Source organism: Coregonus clupeaformis, chromosome 20 (assembly GCF_020615455.1).
Source record: "Coregonus clupeaformis isolate EN_2021a chromosome 20, ASM2061545v1, whole genome shotgun sequence".
Lineage (NCBI taxonomy): Eukaryota > Metazoa > Chordata > Actinopteri > Salmoniformes > Salmonidae > Coregonus > Coregonus clupeaformis.
The window spans coordinates 63,762,275-63,783,243 of record NC_059211.1 but is presented as its reverse complement, the minus strand read 5'-3'; the positions used below and the strand labels follow the sequence as shown (position 1 = coordinate 63,783,243).

Sequence of the window (20,969 nt, the reverse complement as noted above, 5' to 3'; positions counted from 1 at the left end):
AACATTCAATTCTCTGGCAACAGCTCTGGTGGACTTACCTGCAGTCAGCATGCTAACTGCACGCTCCCTCAAAACTTGAGACATCTGTGGCATTGTGTTGTGTGACAAAACTGCACATTTCAGAGTGGCCTTTTATTGTCCCCAGCACGAGGTGCACCTGAGTAATGATCATGCTGTTTAATCAGCTTTTTGATATGCCACACTTGTCAGATGGATGGATTATATTGGCAAAGGAGAAATGCTCACTAACAGTGATGTAAACAAATTTGTGCACAACATTTTAGAGAAATAAGCTTTTTGTGCATATGCAACATTTCTGGGATATTTTATTTCAGCTCATGAAACATGAGACTAACACTTTACATGTTGCGTTTATATTTCTGTTCAGTATAAATGACCACAAATGCAAACGGAATGGGTTTCTAATCGCTGACTCTAAAATGGGGACAATGAACCTATTCTAATCTATTCTAATTGCACGGAGCACTTGAACTGTGATCACTTCGCTTCGAATCTCCCTACTAAACTCTGGGACCCCTGAAGAAAGTGTGAACAATGTAAGGCTCATTGTTTGTCTTCTGGCGTTAACTAGGCCACTTAGCGACCCGCCATGACGATGATCGGATCCCCAAGGCGTTGAACTTGGCAGCGTCGTCGTGCCCACGCCAAAATACGAATAAGCCCCCCCACATCGTCGTCACTCTGCCCCTATTCCCTCCCTCCCTCGCCATGGGAACCAGGCCATCTTTAAAAACGCAGGAGTGCTCGACGAAGCTCCCACAATGCAAGAGGGCTGACATCTGTCTCGCTAAGTGGGCGCACTCTAGTGCTCCTTGTTTGTTCCAATCGCCCCCGACCCCCCTCCTCCATCCTGTACCCTTTCTCTCTCTCTCCCCCTCTACACTCTAGTGTTCCTCCTGTGTTTCCATCACACTCCCCCTTACCTCTCTTCTATCTCTCCCCCCCTCTCCCCCTCTCCCTCCAGAGAAGAGAGGAAGGAAGACGAGTCACATGGAATGTGAGGAGGAGAAGGGGAAGACATATGAAGCTTTTTTCTTATGAGATCTCAATCTCAAGATCACTCAGCACTTCCCAGTATATACTGTATGACCCCCACTATAGGCTGAGATGACTTCCCTTTCATCATTATGTAAATGACGCAAGCAAAACATTCAACATACTTGGATTCAGTCTGCTTGGAATATCCAGCCAGTCAGTCTTGATCAATAGCACGTCAGATGGATGATTGAGATGTAGAACTCAGAGCTCAGACAACTCTGACAGGATATGTTAGTTTACCCTCGTCACCTCCCCACTCTACAGAGATGGGAAATAACAACAGCCCAGACCTTCACCTCCTTACTAACCAGACCCCCTAATTTGATTCTATATGTTAAGTCCAGAGCAAATATTATTCTCGTCAAACTCTTTTGTGGAAATATAGTCATCAACCCTTTGCAAATGCAAATGTAGGTCTAAATCCACGGGCCTCAATCAACGCAAGCATCCCCCGTAGCTTTATAAAACACTGAATGCAAATTGGTGTGAGTAAGTAAGTTAGCGGTGTTATTGACAGCTTGCCAAGGCTACACGATGTAAAGAAGAGCCTCCTTTATATTCCGCTGGGAATGTATGGATGTGTGGGATGAGTTCATTTTACCAGGCACACACACACACACATGCACGCACAAACACACATGCACGCACACACACACACAAACACACATGCGCGCATATCCATGCATGCACGCACACACACACACATGCACTCACACATGCACAGGTTCCAGGAAATAAATGAATAATACTTGTTTTAGGCCGCTAACTGAAAACACTCAAGTGCATCTACAGGTTTAAAAGCTACAGTCTGAGATCTGGGACACTGTTCAATGGTCATTTCAACTAATGATACACCCATTGATTCTTGAGGAATGTAACTTATAAATGCCTCATAAGCTCAGTATAACCTTAAATTATCTTTGGTATAACAGATTTGAATTTTAGAGTGGTTACATTATCCCTCAGCTTAATACCAAACCAAGTTGTGGGGCGGGGCCACCGTTTTTGCTGAAACACAAACTCCAGATTGTGGCTTTAAGGATGAGAAGATGATTTCCCACCACAGTGAAAGAGCCAGGGGAGAAAGAGACAAGATGCCTTATACATACTGCAGTGTCTCATGCTGAAACAATTACCTCTGTTTGTTCCTCTAAAGTACCCATGTTCAATGCTGTACACACACCAGCTCTGCCTCCCAAATGGCACCCTATCCCCTATATAGTGCACTACTTATGACCACAGTGCACTAAATAGGAAATAGGGCGGCATTTTGGCAGTTCAGTGCTTTCAGATGTAACTGGAGTGTGGTGAAACTGCACTAAAACGTTTTAATAAAACATGGAGGCTGATACTACTGGAATACTAAATGTTTTCCCCATGTTTGTCTATGTAGATTATCTTGCGTGAATCAAAGCGCATCAAGGGTAAAAACCAAGTGATAGGCCAAAAATAGATAGACATTTTTATTTCACAAAAACAAAATGCAGTTCAGTTCAGATGAATCTAAACAAGTTATTCAACATTATTACACTGTCCGGTGTGGACGACTCATTCTGCCATAAGGTTGAACAGAAATGTGCATGACAAAAAATGTTAGTCACTTGTCAACAATCATTGGTGACATTTGCCTCCAAATCGTTTTTTCTCTGAATTAGAAATTCAGACTCACACATACAATACACATAATCAATGTCCATATCTGACATCACAATATAAATTATATTTACTGTCTCAAGTCGTCTGCTAAATGACTCAAATGTAAAATGTAAGTCATCAAAATAGGCTAGAGCAGGTGCTGTGAGACGGGAAACGAGCATTTAGGGCGATACTTTCGCACTGCAAAAAAATACTGTAAACCTCATTATAATCTCGCAGTGTAGGTTTTGTAATTGGCACAGTGCTTTTGCACTAGGAAAATGTCACCCTTAAACTAGAGTCTCTTCAGTTACAAGTGCATGGAGGCCCCAGCCTCAATATTCCCCTCCTCTCGGCCAGTCTCACACTTGCATTCTTCCACCACCATCACGCGCTTCTCCCGCACCTCCATCCCACAGCGCAGAGGCACGGTCACTGTGTGGGCCTTGGATGGAGCGCAGCGGGAACAGGGCGCACGGCGGTGTCCCCCTGCACCGGTCAGCCTGGCGGACTCCCAACCAGACGGGACGAACAGCGAACTGCATTGACCGAAGCACAGTTTGTTGTGGACCGTCACCGTGTCGCAGCCCTCGGACGTTATCCGCTGTACATGGAAGATATCTTTTTTTTTTTAAATTGGACTAGCATTAAACATTTCGTATTTTGATGGTTCAAGCATTAGGCCCTACTTATAAAACATTTCTCCCTTTTAACTTTCTAATTTAGGCTAATCATTTGATTAAACATTAAGCCTACTGTACTCTACTGGCCTACACCATCTTTGTCATTGTTAACCAAAATTGAAAGGTTTGACTCACCTGAGTAAAAGGCACGGCGGCGCAGCTCTGTTTGTTGGCAGAGTCCTTCAGACTGAGGGGCAACGACATGGACATGGTCTTACTGTGGTCGTTCTTATCCATGGCCCTCTGCCACATCTCAAATCCCTGCCTCTTCTTCATACCCACCCCACCATCGCCCTGACCGTCGGGGTGCAGGTGTGACAGTGGATGCAGAGGCACCGTAGCTGCTTTGGCAGGGAGCGCAGGAGGGCCAGGACGTCCCATGGACAAGAAGGCCGGGAAAGGCATTCTCGGACCGGGTGCGCCTCGGGGGAAAATCCCACCTCGTCTAAAAAGACCCGACTGACCCAGATTATTGGGGTTAAATTTGACTACTTTGACCGTTCCCCGGATAGGCTTCTGTTCATCGACTGGACCGTTACCGGATGATTCAAAGTCCCGGCTCGCGCCCATCTTCGGAACACTCTTGATGGAGTTGTGAGGGAATGGAAGTGCCAAAGCCACGGCAGCAAATGTGGACAAAAACACAAAGTTGATGAAGAAAGTCATTTTTTCCTCAAAAAAAATAGAAAATCACATATACAAATGTGAAGAAAATCTTAGATATTTCGTTCCAGATTTCAGAAAAACCTAATTATTCGCCAGCAAATAAATCAATAATCAATTGGTTGTCTATATTTGAGTGGTTCAAGGTTCCAAATGGAGACCTTGCTGTCAGTCTGGGCTATGAGACACTGGAGTTGGTGGCAGCCTTTTATAAGGACCGACCAACCAACCCAGCCTTCACCTCTTGGAAGGTGTCATAATTCCCATGCTAATGGTCGGTATATCACACCTAGTATTTAGGATTTTATTAGGATCCCAATTAGCAGTTGCTGAAGCAGCAGCTACTCTTCCTGGGATCAACACAAAACATAGAACATGACATAATACAATAAAAACATATTTCTTTAAACATCAAGAACCGCCCAAGGACTGAACTACACCTGCTGGGTCGTATAAGATCCATTGACATTTCCAACTTCAAAGGGTTTCAGTTTATTACAGGTGGGTGTTTGAAAGGTGGTTCCAACATTTGAAGTAGTCCTATTGAGTTTTGCTAGACTCTGAGGATGTGAGTTTGAGAGGTACCCCGTATCAACTGAGAATAATACCTAGCCAAACAAGGGGCTTTCATTACATGTGGTGGTAAAGTCATAATGGGTTTATGTTCCGAGGATAAAAAGCCCAGCTCCCTTGTTATGGCCCGTCATAATACCATTAGAGTCCTGTGTTCACTCACCCATGACCTGATCAGTCATTGGCTGTCTGGAGTTCTAGAACCCTGCTAGGAGTTCCCATGGACAGGCTCGGTGTTAATTGACACATTCACTTTCCCATCCACACCCCCATTCTACCACTTTCCCATCCTCACCCCCATTCTACCACTTTCCCATCCTCACCCCCATTCTACCACTTTCCCATCCTCACCCCCATTCTACCACTTTCCCATCCTCACCCCCATTCTACCACTTTCCCATCCTCACCCCCATTCTACCACTTTCCCATCCTCACCCCCATTCTACCACTTTCCCATCCTCACCCCCATTCTACCACTTTCCCATCCTCACCCCCATTCTACCACTTTCCCATCCTCACCCCCATTCTACCACTTTCCCATCCTCACCCCCCTTTCTACCACTTTCCCATCCTCACCCCCCATTCTACCACTTTCCCATCCTCACCCCCATTCTACCACTTTCCCATCCTCACCCCCATTCTACCACTTTCCCATCCTCACCCCCATTCTACCACTTTCCCATCCTCACCCCCCATTCTACCACTTTCCCATCCTCACCCCCATTCTACCACTTTCCCATCCTCACCCCCATTCTACCACTTTCCCATCCTCACCCCCATTCTACCACTTTCCCATCCTCACCCCCATTCTACCACTTTCCCATCCTCACCCCCATTCTACCACTTTCCCATCCTCACCCCCATTCTAGAACTTTCCCATCCTCACCCCCATTCTACCACTTTCCCATCCTCACCCCCCATTCTACCACTTTCCCATCCTCACCCCCATTCTAGAACTTTCCCATCCTCACCCCCATTCTACCACTTTCCCATCCTCACCCCCATTCTACCACTTTCCCATCCTCACCCCCATTCTACCACTTTCCCATCCTCACCCCCATTCTACCACTTTCCCATCCTCACCCCCATTCTACCACTTTCCCATCCTCACCCCCATTCTACCACTTTCCCATCCTCACCCCCCATTCTACCACTTTCCCATCCTCACCCCCATTCTAGAACTTTCCCATCCTCACCCCCCATTCTACCACTTTCCCATCCTCACCCCCCTTTCTACCACTTTCCCATCCTCACCCCCATTCTACCACTTTCCCATCCTCACCCCCATTCTACCACTTTCCCATCCTCACCCCCATTCTACCACTTTCCCATCCTCACCCCCATTCTACCACTTTCCCATCCTCACCCCCATTCTACCACTTTCCCATAGGCAGGTTCTATCTGTTAGACAACTGACCAAGTGAAGTTTAGAATTACTGTTACTGAGTGAAGTGACTGTTACGGATTACAAAAATGTATGCACGCACTGCTGTTAGTCCCTTTGGATGAAAGCGTCTGCTAAATGGCATATATTATTATTATTATAACTCAATGGTACTTAATGTTCCCAGACCGGTGACTGACCAGGATACTGTGATACTGCCTCTGACACTTCAGACATATTCCACAGGAGGGAGTAGTTGTCAAAGCGTTTTTCCTGTTCACTAGACTGCTATTCATCATAAATTCACATACAGATCTACCATAAACCCTAAGCAGACCCTAAGCACCACAATAACCACAGTCTACTGACAAGGCGGCTTCATTTGCAAGTCCCATTTATTATGCTGTTGTCTCTGGTCTGGTTGGACTACCCTGCCTGGGTCAGGCTCTGTTCTCTGTGTTGCTGCTGGTCTAATAAAAGGTGTTACCTAGTCTGACGAACAACACTACTGACACCATCATGGACGCCAACTGTAACACACACACAACAAAAAACACACACATTAGGCCATGGGAAACACATTGAGGCGTCATGAACACACACCACATGCCACGGGAGGGAAACTACAGTATATCTCGAACTTAGACTCTGTCTGACGAAATGGTTTAGTCGGCTTTGCTGACAGTTCATTCATGTTGTAATGGTGTTGTTTGCGTCGCGCGAGCGCACACACACACACAACTACGTTTTAACACAAAAGTCTAACTTTGGGCTAAGTTAACGTTTCAGTTCATTTGTGTGGAGGTGGTGTTAGTGGTTGTAGAGTCTCTCTCTCTCAGAAGGACAGTGTCATGAATGGAGTCATTTCAATAGTGGATGCCAAGGCAGATAAGACTAAGTCTGCATCCCAAATGGCACTATATTCCCTACTGTACATGGTGCACTACCTTTGATCAGAGTCCTATGGGCCCTTACTTACAAGATGGTGACCACAATGGAAATGTCTCTACCCTCTAGTCATGCTGTTCCCATATACGTTTGGGCAACTCTCACCATATATGTTTAGCCAACTCTCACTATATAAGTTTGGGCAATTCTCACCATATAAGTTTGGGCAACTCTAACCATACAAGTTTGGGCAACTCTCACCACATATGTTTGGGCAAATCTCAAAGGACACTTACCTCCATGACACAGATGCCAGAAGCGGTGGAGCCAAAGATGACGCTCTGGTCCTGGATCACATTGATCAGTTTGGTAATGCAGCTCTGGTGATCGACAGATAGATAAAGAGGCCGTTACCATCTGTTTCTTCACAAGACATGGCCACTACCCAAGTTAGGATTTGGCCCTTAGAAATGGACAAAGCAGTAATGGCTTTTCTCACTACTACATCCACCATAGTTGCTGGAACCGTGCTGAAAAGGACAAACACATTAAGAAAATATCTAAACCAGCACAGTTTGACATGGGTCAACACGATAGTGTGAAAAGGGTCAGAGTCGTTCCAGCTATGGTGGATGCGTAACCAGGCCAGCTCGGTACAGCTTGGTTTGGCTCGGCTTATTCATGTGGAAAAGTGTACCCTACCTTTGGGTGTATCAGGCCCTGGGTGGTGTCGAGGCCGTCGCAGGCGGTGCTCGTCAGGTCAACACAGCACGTCTTGGGGTACAGCAGGCCAGTGTTAGCACTGAACACAGAGTTCTTGAAGTCAGCCGTGGAGTTGTCAAAGCCACAGCACTTGTACTGCACACAGTAGAGAAAGGCAGAGTGTTGAGACAGTGAAACAGGTGGGCTTCTATTGGTTCCCATTGACAATTTCGATGGGCTTACATGTTTCTTCCGGAGCTTTTGCACATGTACAGTAAAGAATGGCAGATCTAGCCTGAAAACCAGACCTGTTTTGTGCAAAAATTCCATTCCTTGTAGTCCATGTCATATGCCAAAGTTTGGCATGACAAGGAGAGGCAAGGAGTGGAATGATAGACCCAGGATATGGTAGATCCTACTGGTATTAAAGCGGCAATCAGCAGTAAAAACAATAACCCGTTCTCCCCACCCGTTTCGGTAAAAAGCTGAGGGATGGGGCTGGAGAAATGTTACCACTCTCAAGTTCATAGACAGAGCTATGGATGCAAGGACTGACCATCCATGATATAAAAATGATAGTTTTAACCATGTTTTGAGGCTATACAGTGTTTGTTTACATTTACTTTGTTAACAAACATTGGAATGAAATAAGCTTACAGTATATTTTGGGTTCTGATGGGGTACGACAGTTGAACTAAGCTCATGAGGCATTTATAAATTATATACTTCAAGAATCAATGGGTACATATCATTAAAGTCCAAAAATGAATGTAGCAACTGCTGATTGCCCCTTTAAGGTCAGAGTTCACATAGCCCACTCACATGGACCATGATGGTGTTCCAGGCTGTTGATATGGGGTCTGCAGCCGTCGGTCCCATATAGGACATCCGTAAAGAGTCCTTACTGGCTCCACGAATCGTAACCTCCACCTGAAACACAGGAAGTAACCCAATCATTTACCCCAGTGCTTGACTGTTAATTAAACCAAGACAACTTTACAGCATCTTTGTAGCAGTTCAGACAGTAAGGCTGTGAGTATACTATCTGTGCTTTGTAGAGTTTCTTTGTTGCAGTTTAGACAGTGAGCGTGAGTAGGTCATCTGTGCTAAATACAGTCTCTTTTGTACTTTACAGTATCTTTGTTGCAGTTTAGATGGTGAGAGTGACTAGATCATCTGTGCTAAATACAGTATCTTTGTTGCAGTTTAGACAGTGAGGATAGGGTCCATGTGGATCGTCTGTGCTTTGTACAGTATCTTCTTTACAGTTTAAACAGTGAGGGTGAGTGGATAATCTGTGTTTTGTACAGTAGGGTTGTTACAGTTGAGACAGTGAGGGCATGAGAGTGGATCGTCTGTGCTTACCAGATCTTTGTACACCAAGATGAAAATAACTCCGGTAACCTCAGCCGCAAACATCATGGACACAATGATGAAATACTGTCAGAACAAGGAGAGGGTTAGAATCAACCATATCATAGTTCCAAAGGTGAGCAGGACAATAACTGTATACTCTCTATACCGGTGCATCCCCACTTCCTGCTCTCCTGTGACCAGTGACCTATGACCCTCTAGTGTACAAATTAAAGTGACGCTACAGATGTTTTGTATAATTTCAGCCAGTAGTTTTGAAAGTTGTGCTCACGAGCCAAAACGGGTCCGGGAAAATCATGCACAATTGTGTACATCATCCATTTCGTATGATATGCTACGTCCTAAAAAAAATATTTTAAAAAAATCATGCAATTCTTACACTATGTTAGCAAATCCAATTCGTACGATACGTTACGGATTTGTAAGTGCTTAAGATCCCGTTCAATCTCTTTAAGTGGACTAGACAAAGACTATGGAGCAACCTTCATCAAATCTCTCCGTGGGGACCCCCAGCCGTTTCATGTATTTGAACCATTTCAGAACTTGCCTAGAACACCTGATTCAAGTAATAATCAAGCCCTTGACTACTTAAATCCAGGGCCCGTTCAGGACACAACATTTTGGAATGTTCAGATAGAAATATGTTACGTAGAACAAACATGCCTCTCCGACATGTAGAACAAGGAATCATGTTGGCTCTATTTATGGCATTACTATCTGCAACGTTTGACAACTGAACGTGGCCCAGGTTTACTAGCTCAGGGCTACAATAAAATTGTGAAACATCTGGGGGTCCCCGAGGAGAGGTTTGAGAAACAAGCCTATAGACTACACTACACAACAACCACATAAGTAGGCCAAAATGGCTCCTTCTAACAGACTCGCAACCAATACCAAGCCTTTATGTAGACTACACTCCACAAAGAGCGACCCAACTCCCTTCTAGACTGAGCCCCAAATGGCACCCCATTCCCTATATAGTATCACCCCCCCCCCAAGTTATACTGTTACTGAGGTTTATATCTTTAGAAACGACAAGGGGAATTTGAATGTCATGCTTGTTTTATGATTTAAAAGTGGAACATGAATTGCCTCATTCAAGTCACGAGTGTGTCCCGAAGTTAAAGGGTTTATTGATCCGTTTCGACAGCAACAGAGGGCCCTCAGAGCGAGTTGGTAGGTGCGAGGGGGTGGTCTGGGATTCACGGTCTCTTACCAGCATGATGAGGCAGCGGTTCTCGCTCCAGGCCCCGTAGCAGCCAATGAACCCCAGCAGAGACAGGATGGCCCCCAGGCACATACACACATAGCTGATGGTCACCAGCTGTGCTGAAAAAGAGCCCATCACCTGGACAAAGGTGGCCGCACCATACCTGATCCACACACCCAGGCCAAACAGCACAAGGCCACTCACCTGGATGGGGGAAGAGATGGACCATAGACATTGGATGTACTCATTGGGTGAATTAACATGAGATTGATCATATTGATGCATTTATCATCATTATCGTGTTTTCCCCATCATTTATTGTAGATGCGAGCTAAGAGTTGTTCATACTAGATTCTGAAATGATTGCAGGGCCTCAACTAAACTGTATTGAATTTAAAACGGTGGACTATCCTGAGCATACCATCTGTAACACGTAGGCCAGTTTCCTGGAACAGATTAAGCATAGTCTTGAACTAAAAAGCTGTTTCAATGGAGATTCTCTGATGTCTGATGATTATATCAAACTTTCACTCCAACCTACACGTAGTAGCGAATGTAATCGTTCTGCAGTGCGGATCTGATTGAGGTCCAGCCTAATAGTCTCTTATGGTATAATCTACAGATATATAAAAAATATATATATTACAAAAGCATACAAAAATGCGGTACACTTACAAATATGATGCCACTGAGTAGCATCATCAGGTACCTCAACAGGCCATACAGGTGATGTAGTCTGGACATGGCTGACTGCGCTGTAATGTCATGAACCGAATGGTTCAATCTATGGAAACCATACATACAGTTTAACATTTTTCTCATAGACTTACGATCTGGTCGTTTTCAATACTTTCAATAACTAGCTACTACAGGCATGGATATTTCATATTCATTTGTACAAATTTGCATTTTTTGCTAGTTATCTAGACGTTAGCTAGATACTGTATCACCCTTGCTTTAATAATGACCAGAAGAAGAATAAATTGGCCAAAGGCAAAGCTAAAACTTATGAAATTCCTTATTTGCTGTTCAATAATTGACAAATCCGTCAATAGCACTTGCATTCTCAATTACCTTTTTGTAGGCCAGCTGACACGCTAACTTGCTATAGGTATGTTCTTTTGACAGTGGCACGAGCACGAACCTTCATGTCAATGCGCACCCGTTTCCAAGGGCAACGCAGGTCTGGGTCATGAGGTCATAATCAGAGGTGTCACGATTAACATTTCGTAACAATGGATGTAGCTGAGGATACAATGTAGATAACAATAACTTTATTTATATTGTGCTTTTCAATACCAACCTGGTTTCAGAGCATTTCGTATTATTCTGTATGTAAATCTGAGGCACTCTATATAGTATGATATGTTACGTTTTGTATGGTATGTATTGAGGATGTCCAAACCCATTGTATGCTATGTTACGAATTACAAATCGTATTATATGTTAAAAATTTGAAAACTGTACAATATGTTACGAATTCGCCAAACGTATGATATGTTACGAATTCTAGCTAGGTGGCTAATGTTAGCTAGGCTAGGGATTAGGGTTAAGTTTAGGAGTTAAATTAAAGGGTTAAGGTTAGGAAAATGGTTAAGGTTAGGGTTAGCTAAAAGGGTTAGGGGAAAGGGGTTGCAAAGTAGCAAGTAGTTGAAAAGTTACTAATTAGCTAAAGTTGTCCGTGATGAGGTTCAAACCCGCAACCTTTGGGTTGCTAGACGTTCGCCTTATACGGCCACCCAGCCAATCACTCTGCTTTCATTTAATTAACCATCTGTCTTATGTAACCATACCAAAAGTAACATATCATACTAATTTGCATTTCCCGGATTTACATTTACTATGTTATGTCTAGTCTATGAGTCCAGGCTGTCAATGTGGTCCTCTGTAGCTCAGCTGGTAGAGCACGGCACTTGTAACGCCAAGGTAGTGGGTTCGATCCCCGGGACCACCCATACACAAAAATGTATGTACGCATGACTGTAAGTCACTTTGGATAAAAGCGTCTGCTAAATGGCATATTATTATTATTTATATTATAATACAGGTAAAAGTGCTTCATATCATAAAATAAAAGTACTAACAAAGAAACAAAGACAGGAGGAAGGATAATGACAAATAAATTGCTAATTAAAATAATTCATTAAAAATCATACATTAAAAGTATCTTTATAAAAGTATCGTCTTCAGCAGGGTTTTAAAAAGAGTAGCCTAGTAGATACCAACTTTAGGTAAATATGATTTAGAAACTATTGCAAATAAGAACATTTTAATAATTTCCTGGTAAAGAATAGAACAAGAAATAAAACAAGTCAAATGTTATGTGGTAATTTCTAAACTTCAATATTTATATGTACAAAAAGAGACACTCATTCCATTCAAGACAGCTGAAGTAATAACAACAAAAAACAAATCAAATGTCTTGCCAGTTACAGCAATCACTTTTCTCAACACAAAACGTCATACATTCATGTAAAGTTTTCAGCTTGTGCAAGAAACAAATAAGGATACAGAGATAAAGGAATCTAATTTAAACATCATAAAATATGAACTGAATGCGTACAGTAGGCTCTATACAGTATATGTGCACAGATATTGTTGATATACCATGGAGCTGATTGATAGTCATGGATGTCAGTGCTATTTGTTACCAATCTGTTGGTAGAGAACCATTGACACCACCATGGCAGCAATCTGAAACGATGACAGGTCACAAGTGTTAACACAATATAATAGTTACGTTCCAAATGGCACTACTACTGTTGACTAGGGCCCAAATGGCATTCTATTACCTTTATAGTGCACTACTCATGAACAGGGCCCATAGGGCTCTGGTCAAACGTTGTGAACTACAGTGCCTTCGAAAGTATTCAGACCCCTTGACTTTTTCCACATTATTCTAAAATTGATTAAATAAAATCTCAGCAATCTAAACACAATACCCCATAATAACAAAGCGAAAACAGATTTTTTAGAAATGTTTGCAAATGTATTAAAAATAAAAAACAGAAATATCTTATTTACATAAGTATTCAGACCCTTTGCTCGAAATTGAGCTCAGGTGCATCCTGTTTCCATTAATCATCCTTGAAATGTTTCTACAACTTGATTGGCGTCCACCTATGGTAAATTCAATTGATTGGACATGATTTGGAAAGGCACCCACCTGTCTATATAAGGTCCCACAGTTGACAGTGCATGTCAGAGCAAAAACCAAGCCATGAGGTCGAAGGAATTGTCCGTAGAGCTCAGAGACAGGATTGTGTCGAGGCACAGATCTGGGAAAGGGTACCAAAAAATGTCTGCAGCATTGAAGATCCCCAAGAACACAGTGGCCTCCATTATTCTTAAATGGAAGAAGTTTGGAACCACCAAGACTCTTCCTAGAGCTGGCCGCCCGGCCAAACTGAGGAATCGGGGGAGAAGGGCCTTGGTCAGGGCAGTGACCAAGAACCCGATGGTCACTGACAGAGCTCTACAGTTCCTCTGTGGAGATGGGAGAACCTTCCAGAAGGACAACCATCTCTGCAGCACTCCACCAATCAGGCCTTTATGGTAGAGAGTGACCAGACGGAAGCCACTCCTCAGTAAAAGGCACGACAGCCCACTTGGAGTTTGCCAAAAGGCACCTAAACGACTCTCAGACCATGAGAAACAAGATTCTCTGGTCTGATGAAACCAAGATTGAACTCTTTGGCCTGAATGCCAAGCGTCACGTCTGGAGGAAACCTGGCACCATCCCTACGGTGAAGCATGGTGGTGGCAGCATCATGCTGTGGGGATGTTTTTTCAGCGGCAGGGACTGGGAGACTAGTCAGGATCGAGACAAAGATGAACGGAGCAAAGTACAGAGAGATCCTTGATGAAAACCTGCTCCAGAGCGCTCAGGACCTCAGACTTGGGCGAAGGTTCACCCTAAGCACACAGCCAAGACAACGCAGGAGTAGCTTTGGGACAAGTCTCTGAATGTCCTTGAGTGGCCCAGCCAGAGCCCGGACTTGAACCCGATCGAACATCTCTGGAGAGACCTGCAAATAGCTGTGCAGCAACGCTCCCCATCTAACCTGATAGAGTTTGAGAGGATCTGCAAAGAAGAATGGGAGAAACTCCCCAAATACAGGTGTGCCAAGCTTGTAGCGTCATACCCAAGAATACTCTATGCTGTAATCGCTGCCAAAGGTGCTTCAACAAAGTACTGAGTAAAGGGTTGAATAATGATGTAAATATGTTATCCGTTTAAAAATAATAATAATTTAGCAAACATTTCTAAAAACCTGTTTTGGCTTTGTCATTATGGGGTATTGTGTGTAGATTGATGAGGGGGGATTAAAAAAAAATCCATTTTAGAATAAGGCTGTAACGTAACAAAATGTGGAAAAAGTCAAGGGGTCTGAATACTTTCCGAAGGCACTGTATGTAGGGAATAGGATGCTATAGGATGGTATTTGGGATGCAGATAGTATTGTAACAGGTACTGTACCTCAAGAGCAGCGATGCCCAGTCCCACAGCTCCAATGATGACAGCGTTGTCCTCGATCAGGTTCAGCAACATATTAAAGCAGCCAATGACTTCCTGGGGAAGAAACAGTACTACAGTATTACAATTAGATGTAGATAGGGGATTCATTGATTAAAAACACACAAACACAGGCTATTAAATGTCAAACCTAGCCAGGGGAAGGAGTTTTTCGTGACCCCACCAAGAATGGTCAAGTCCAAGGACCCAGAGTTTTACCTGGTCAGGTACCAGTGTAAGGAAACACTCCTGATCTAAACAAAGCACATAGGATGACCCTGTACTGTATTACTAGATATCTGTACCGAAGACTCCGCAGCTGGTTCCATGCAAGTGGCAGTGTTCTTGCAACATGTGAGTGGGTAAACAGAGATAATTGGGTTCCCTTGAAAGGGAGATCCATCGAAGTCTGTGTAATTGCGGAATCCACAGCACTTGAACTAGGAGGGAAGCACAGAGACAAATCATTATTACATGGTAGCATCTACAGAACACAGTAAGCAACTAGCTTAGCAAAGCACCACTGCCTTCTCTGAAACCTGTAAATAATCTGTATAAGAACATATGTATTTCTTGAGTATACAAATGTGAGCTAATAACATCCACTGGCATAGTGGCAATAAATTCACTACTTAATATAGTAGTATGAATGAATGAATGAAGTATACCTGTTCCATGGTGCCATTCCATAGTGAAGTCAGGCTCCCATCATTCCCATAGTCGTTTTTAATGCTGGCAACAACCTTCTCACTAAGGTCCTCAAGAATTTCCTTAGCCTAAAACATACAAACAGAACACAAACTCATTTCCACAAATTCATAAAAGCTTTACTGTCCCAACATTAGGCAATGTGATTTATAACTGTATAAAAACTGTTTTCATCTGCCAACATGAACAAAACCACCACCAGCATAGCCAAATAAAGTTTCAAACGTTCACCCTATTTACTAATTAGTGCACTGCTTTTGACCAGGGCCCGTGTTAATAGCTACCTACCAGTGGTTGGAAGACTAGGACCAGAATGCACCCAGCCACCTCTGCAATGAATATGATCAGGATGATGATAAAGAACTGGAAAGGAACAGACAAGCATACAATGGTTAAGGGTTTGATTTAAAAACATTTTTAAAAGGGGTCAAAACTATGACCAATATGACATCAGGTCAAAGGTCAAAATTCTATAAATATAATTGTATTGGCTATCAACATACAACATCATTTTGTGATCAGGATGATAAATAACTGGCAAGAATAAAAATGGCGACAGGCAAGCATACAGTGACCAATTACCAAGCAAAAGATAATGGGTCAAAACTATCACTATGACATTATGTCAAAGGTCAAGATAGCCCTATTTGGTAAAAGACCAAGTCCAGATTATGGCAAGAACAGCTCAAATAAGCAAAGAGAAATGACAGTCCATCATGACTTTAAGACATGAAGGTCAGTCAATTCTGAACATTTCTAGAACTTTGAAAGTTTCTTCAAGTGCAGTCGCAAAAACCATCAAGCGCTATTATGAAACTGGCTCACATGAGGACCGCCACAGGAATGGAAGACCGAGAGTTACCTCTGCTTCAGAGGATAAGTTAATTAGCGTTACCAGCCTCAGAAATTGCAGCCCAAATAAATGCTTCACAGAGTTCAAGTAACAGACATCAACATCAACTGTTCAGAGGAGACTGTGAATCAAGCCTTCATGGTCGAATTGCTGCAAATAAACCACTACTAAAGGACACCAATAAGAAGAAGAGACTTGCTTGGGCCAAGAAACACGAGCAATGGACATTAGACCAGTGGAAATTTGTCCTTTGGTCTGGAGTCCAAATTGGAGATTTTTTGGTTCCAACCGCCGTGACTTTGTGAGATGCGGCGGTGTGGGTGAACGGATGATCTCTGCATGTGTATTTCCCACCGTAAAGTATGGAGAAGGAGGTTGTTATGGTGTGGGTGCGCTTTGCTGATGACGCTGTCTGTGATTTATTTAGAATTCAAGGCACACTTAACCAGCATGGCTACCACAGCATTCTGCAGCGATACGCCATCCCATCTGGTTTGGGCTTAGTGGGACTATCATTTGTTTTTCAACAGGACAATGACCCAACACACCTCCAGGCTGTGTAAGGGCTATTTGACCAAGAAGGAGAGTGATGGAGTGCTGCATCAGATGACCTGGCCTCCACAATCCCCCGACCTCAACCAAATTGAGATGGTTTGGGATGACTGCAGAGTGAAGGAAAAGCAGCCAACAAGTGCTCAGCATATGTGGGAACTCCTTCAAGACTGTTGGAAAATCATTCCAGGTGAAGCTGGTTGAGAGAATGCCAAGAGTGTGCAAAGCTGTCATCAAGGCAAAGGGTGGATATTTGAAGAATCTCAAATATAAAATATTTTTGATTTGTTTAACACTTTGTTGGTTACTACATTATTCCAAATGTGTTATTTCATAGTTTTGATGTCTTCACTATTATTCTACAATGTAGAAAATAGTAAAAATAAAGAAAAACCATTGAATGAGTAAGTGTTCTAAAACTTTTGACCGGTAGGGTACACAATTACATATTTATAGACTTTTGACCTAATGTCATAGTGATAGTTTTGACCCATTACCTTTTGCTTGGTAAATGGGTCACTGTATGCTTGTCTGTCGCCATTTTGTTTCTTTCCAGTTCTTTATCATCATCAATAAAAGGAGGAGAAGAAAAAAAGGAACAAATATTGAATGAATCTTTCCATACCAGTATGTAAATTCAAAAATAAACAGAGTAAAAGTCAAGTTGGTATTTGTATTAAATCAATTTATGAATATTTATGTTCAATGGTCAAAGGTGACTCACCAGCATCAGCATACACCTGGACTCCTTCATGGCTCCACAGCACCCTAGGAAGCCCATGATCAGCAGGACAACTCCAACCCCAATGAGCAGGTAGGCCACGTTAGCCAGCTGGCCCAGTTCTGCTGGGGCATCCTCAATGTTGTCTAACACGCCCAGTAGAGAGCCACTGTCCACCTTCACCCACACCCCCACCGCCAGGATGGCCACACCCGCCAACTGATACACACAACAGGGAGAGAGAAAGAGGAGAAATAGGGGGAGGGGGTAGATTTAGTGTTTGGGACAATGTTGATGAAGAGCACAGGGAGTATACTTTCAATACTCTGTGAAAACTCCAAAGCATATCATAAGAATGCATCGTGGAGAAAAGCTGAGTATAAGTGGGGAAAGTGTTGTCAACATCATACAAAATGTGGTAATCTACGCAACCATTACCTTTAAACAAAAATAAAAAATGTAAATCCCAAACCCACAGTAATTAGCAAGTATGACAAGGCAGGTTATTCATCTACTGTGACTAAAAATGACAAGCAATATTAATTCTGGGAAATATTATAACCAGATAGAGTATATAGGTAAAGTTTTCCTCAGTACACAAATCTATCCTCACAAAGATATGACTCATTTATGGTCACTGTGGAACTTGGATGTGACACATTGTTGTTCTGAAGTGCACTTTCTTATCCTGTTCGCTCTCTGAAAAACCTGAATGACCTTGAAAATATCTAAGGGGTTATTAACCCTAACAGGTCAGGAGGCTTGGGTTCAAAATGGCGGTTGTGTGGACATCTACATGTTCCGAGTGATACAGAGGACAGGGGAAGTGACAACTTAATTCAGAGCCTTCAAGTGAATATAATAGCTTCTGTTTTTAGCATAATATGCTTTCTCTAGACTGTTTTGATGTTAGTATAGAGATGGAATATAGGAGATGGGGAGGGGGGATTATTGAATGTTAGCTGAATAAAGGTTTAAACTTACAAAGATGGCTCCATTGAAGATGAACATCATAATCTTGAGAAACCCGGAGCAACACATCTTCACCGTCTGTTGTTTCCTTCTCTTGAACAACAAAACAAAACTTCAACAGTGAGTTTAGGGACAGGGTTGCCCAGCCCTGTTCCTGGAGAGCTACCCTTCTGTAGGTTTTCGCTCCAACCCCAGGTGTTACTAACCTGATTCATCTTATCAACCTGCTAATTATTAGAATCAGGTGTGCTAGGTTAGGGTTGGAGCAAAAACCTACAGGACTGTGGCTCTCCAGGAGCAGGGTTGGGCAGTCCTGGTTTAGGAGATACACTTGGACATACAGAATACGTAGTCAGCTATGGTTTCAGGCCAGTGTGTGTGTGTGTGTATGTTCATACAATTGTAGTGTTGTAACTAGACAGCCAACCTGTCTGGTTACAAGATCACAGGATGTTAAACCAGGCTTGTCTGAATCATGTTACAATGGCATAGGGCCTCCACGCCAGCGTCCATTTTAGTTACACATTAACCAGGGAGAAAGAGACGGTTATGGGGCGAAAGCAATGCTGTCTAAATATAGCATTTTATTTGTTTTCATGTAGCAATAAACTGGGTTTGTGGTTGAAATTAACAATCAGAAAAGACAACTACGTTTACATTTTGTAAAACTGTGTATTCTACTATGTGCCCATGTTGTGTTTGCCAGTCAAATTCTAAGAAGACTTACCAATCACAACATCTTCATGACGCTAACTTCTTTATTTCAACTGTCAGTCCCACATCCCTCAAAAACCCTTAGACTGGTAACACGGCTTTCACACCTTGCAAGATAGTACCAGTCCATCTCTTTACTTGAAGTCGGAGCTACTGGGCAGATAACTGTCAAAAGTAGTCCCTTGGTCAAAAGTAGTGCACTAAATAGGGAATAAAGGGCCATTTGGGATGCACTCAGAGTTGATTGATTATTTATTACTAGAGGTATTTTACAGCCATTGGTATTACTGGAACAGTCGATTAGTCTTATCGGAATGTTCCTGACAGTCACTGACCTTCAGTAGCATAGAAAACACCTCCATGAGATACAGACTTAGCTATCAAGACCCATAATATCTTTATGGTCCTTTTCTCCAGTAGCTTGTGGGCTTCGTGGGAATTGAAAAAGTGTCACTGGACGAGACCAAGCCTAGTTTTTTGGTGTGTACTTTAGTATCATAGTAAATACATTTACATTTTTTTTTTACATTTTAGTCATTTAGCAGATGCTCTTATCCAGAGCGACTTACAGTTAGTGAGTGCATACATTTTTTGTACTCCATAAGGCACACAGACATATAGTTTAGAATTGTTATGTTGATACAGTATTTGTTTATGCCCTCTTCTCTAGTAGCTTGCTGGCTTCCAGTGAACTGGAGAAGTGTCACTGGATGAAACCAAGCCTAGTTTTTATGACCATCATGACCAGGTTGTTCCTTATTGCTGTTTATCAGTCACTGTCTTTATTTACTTTGACAACTTTCACCTGGTACCCACAGGGCCATAAACGTCCCCGTGACCAGGAAAGATATAACAAGATTGAGAGGCAGAATGCTACCTGAGTTAATGTTTTTAAAACAAAGGGTGAATTTCCCGGACAATGATTAAGTCTAGTGCTGGACTAAAAAGCATGTTCCGGTCTAGGCTTAATCTCTGTCTATGAAACTGGCCCTAAATGTGATTTATCAACAGCACCATCCCAGGCCAGGAGTCTCGGTTTCCCTCTAGTCACACGACTAGGGTATGAGAATGCAGCAGCACCATCAACATTTTAACAAGTCATTAATATGTTGCCATTTGATCTCATGTCTGTTAGAACTTTAATGTGAACCAGTCTTTCATTGGGCAAAGTTCTCCCCTTAGATACAGGATCTTCGGACAGAAGCAACCGGATTCATGCTAATAAGTTATTTATTAATCCCAAAATTCATCTTCCTTCTAACAGAAGACACATTTCTTAATTTTTTTTAAATACAATGTATCAGTTAAATAGAACGACTTCTCTGGATGTCTGCGATCTGACTTTCTGTTGCATATTGGATGCAAATGCAACCTGTCACAAAATGTATTAAATTGAGTATTAGTTTATTTACTGAAGTACTGGTTTTCATGAAGTGTTTTTTATCTAGTACATCAGACAAGTACTATTGTATCATTCAAGTTTGTGTATAGTGGATTACTTTAAGTGGAGTAGGATAATTGAGTCTCTTACCTGTGCTGAGGTGATGACTGTTGAGGTCTGAGAGGAGTGTTTGTCCCAACAAGTCTCTATCTGACCCTTTATTCTCTCCCACAGGTCTGACACACACATGAGGGGAGGGAGTAATTGACCAAAGCACCACTGATTGGTTTCTAGTTTAGGACAACTTCCTGGAGGCTAAAGTCCTACCGAGGTGAAAAACACACACACATTCTAGAGGGTGAAAAACACAACTACACAAAT

The 20,969-nt window shown here is 42.7% G+C and overlaps 2 protein-coding genes across 5 annotated transcripts; both read right to left on the bottom strand.

The window, feature by feature from the left end:
* Positions 1 to 2,507: 2,507 nt before the first annotated feature.
* dand5 (DAN domain family, member 5) lies at positions 2,508 to 11,707 on the bottom strand. Of its 3 annotated transcripts, none has more exons than XM_041867329.2 (9): positions 11,246 to 11,707; positions 10,847 to 10,955; positions 10,178 to 10,375; positions 8,953 to 9,027; positions 8,410 to 8,517; positions 7,588 to 7,743; positions 7,182 to 7,265; positions 3,513 to 4,049; positions 2,508 to 3,298 (listed from the first exon to the last, which is right to left on the bottom strand). In XM_041867329.2, the coding sequence occupies exons 2-9, from the start codon at positions 10,913 to 10,915 to the stop codon at positions 3,005 to 3,007; spliced, it is 1,521 nt and encodes a 506-aa protein (XP_041723263.2). In that variant the 5' UTR covers positions 10,916 to 10,955; positions 11,246 to 11,707; the 3' UTR covers positions 2,508 to 3,004. The 3 variants fall into 3 exon arrangements, with proteins under 3 accessions (XP_041723263.2, XP_041723265.2, XP_041723264.2); XM_041867331.2 differs by having other exon boundaries at positions 3,513 to 3,959; XM_041867330.2 differs by having other exon boundaries at positions 11,316 to 11,707.
* A 791-nt stretch (positions 11,708 to 12,498) lies between these two features.
* Positions 12,499 to 20,852, bottom strand: LOC121553903 (tetraspanin-1). 2 transcript variants are annotated; one of them, XM_041867280.2, is made up of 8 exons: positions 20,739 to 20,852; positions 18,506 to 18,586; positions 17,525 to 17,740; positions 15,684 to 15,758; positions 15,356 to 15,463; positions 14,993 to 15,127; positions 14,652 to 14,744; positions 12,499 to 12,865 (listed from the first exon to the last, which is right to left on the bottom strand). In XM_041867280.2, exons 1-8 carry the CDS (start codon positions 20,835 to 20,837, stop codon positions 12,812 to 12,814), a joined length of 861 nt encoding a protein of 286 aa, XP_041723214.1. In that variant the 5' UTR covers positions 20,838 to 20,852; the 3' UTR covers positions 12,499 to 12,811. The 2 variants fall into 2 exon arrangements, with proteins under 2 accessions (XP_041723214.1, XP_041723217.1); XM_041867283.2 differs by having other exon boundaries at positions 18,506 to 18,581; positions 20,739 to 20,819.
* Between the last annotated feature and the right edge of the window lie 117 nt (positions 20,853 to 20,969).

Excerpts from the sequence above, each read along its gene's own strand:
- LOC121553903 (XM_041867280.2), bottom strand. The coding sequence starts at position 20,837 with ATGTGTGTGTCAGACCTGTGGGAGAGAATAAAGGGTCAGATAGAGACT. Across the intron at positions 18,587-20,738 it reads CAGTCATCACCTCAGCACAG|AGAAGGAAACAACAGACGGT; the intron begins GTAAGAGACTCA and ends TTGTTGTTCAAG. Across the intron at positions 15,128-15,355 it reads GGAATGGCACCATGGAACAG|TTCAAGTGCTGTGGATTCCG; the intron begins GTATACTTCATT and ends CTTCCCTCCTAG.
- dand5 (XM_041867329.2), bottom strand. The coding sequence starts at position 10,915 with ATGTCCAGACTACATCACCTGTATGGCCTGTTGAGGTACCTGATGATG. Across the intron at positions 9,028-10,177 it reads ACCGCTGCCTCATCATGCTG|TATTTCATCATTGTGTCCAT; the intron begins GTAAGAGACCGT and ends TTGTTCTGACAG. Across the intron at positions 4,050-7,181 it reads CTGGCATCTGTGTCATGGAG|GAAAAAATGACTTTCTTCAT; the intron begins GTAAGTGTCCTT and ends ATTTTTTTTGAG.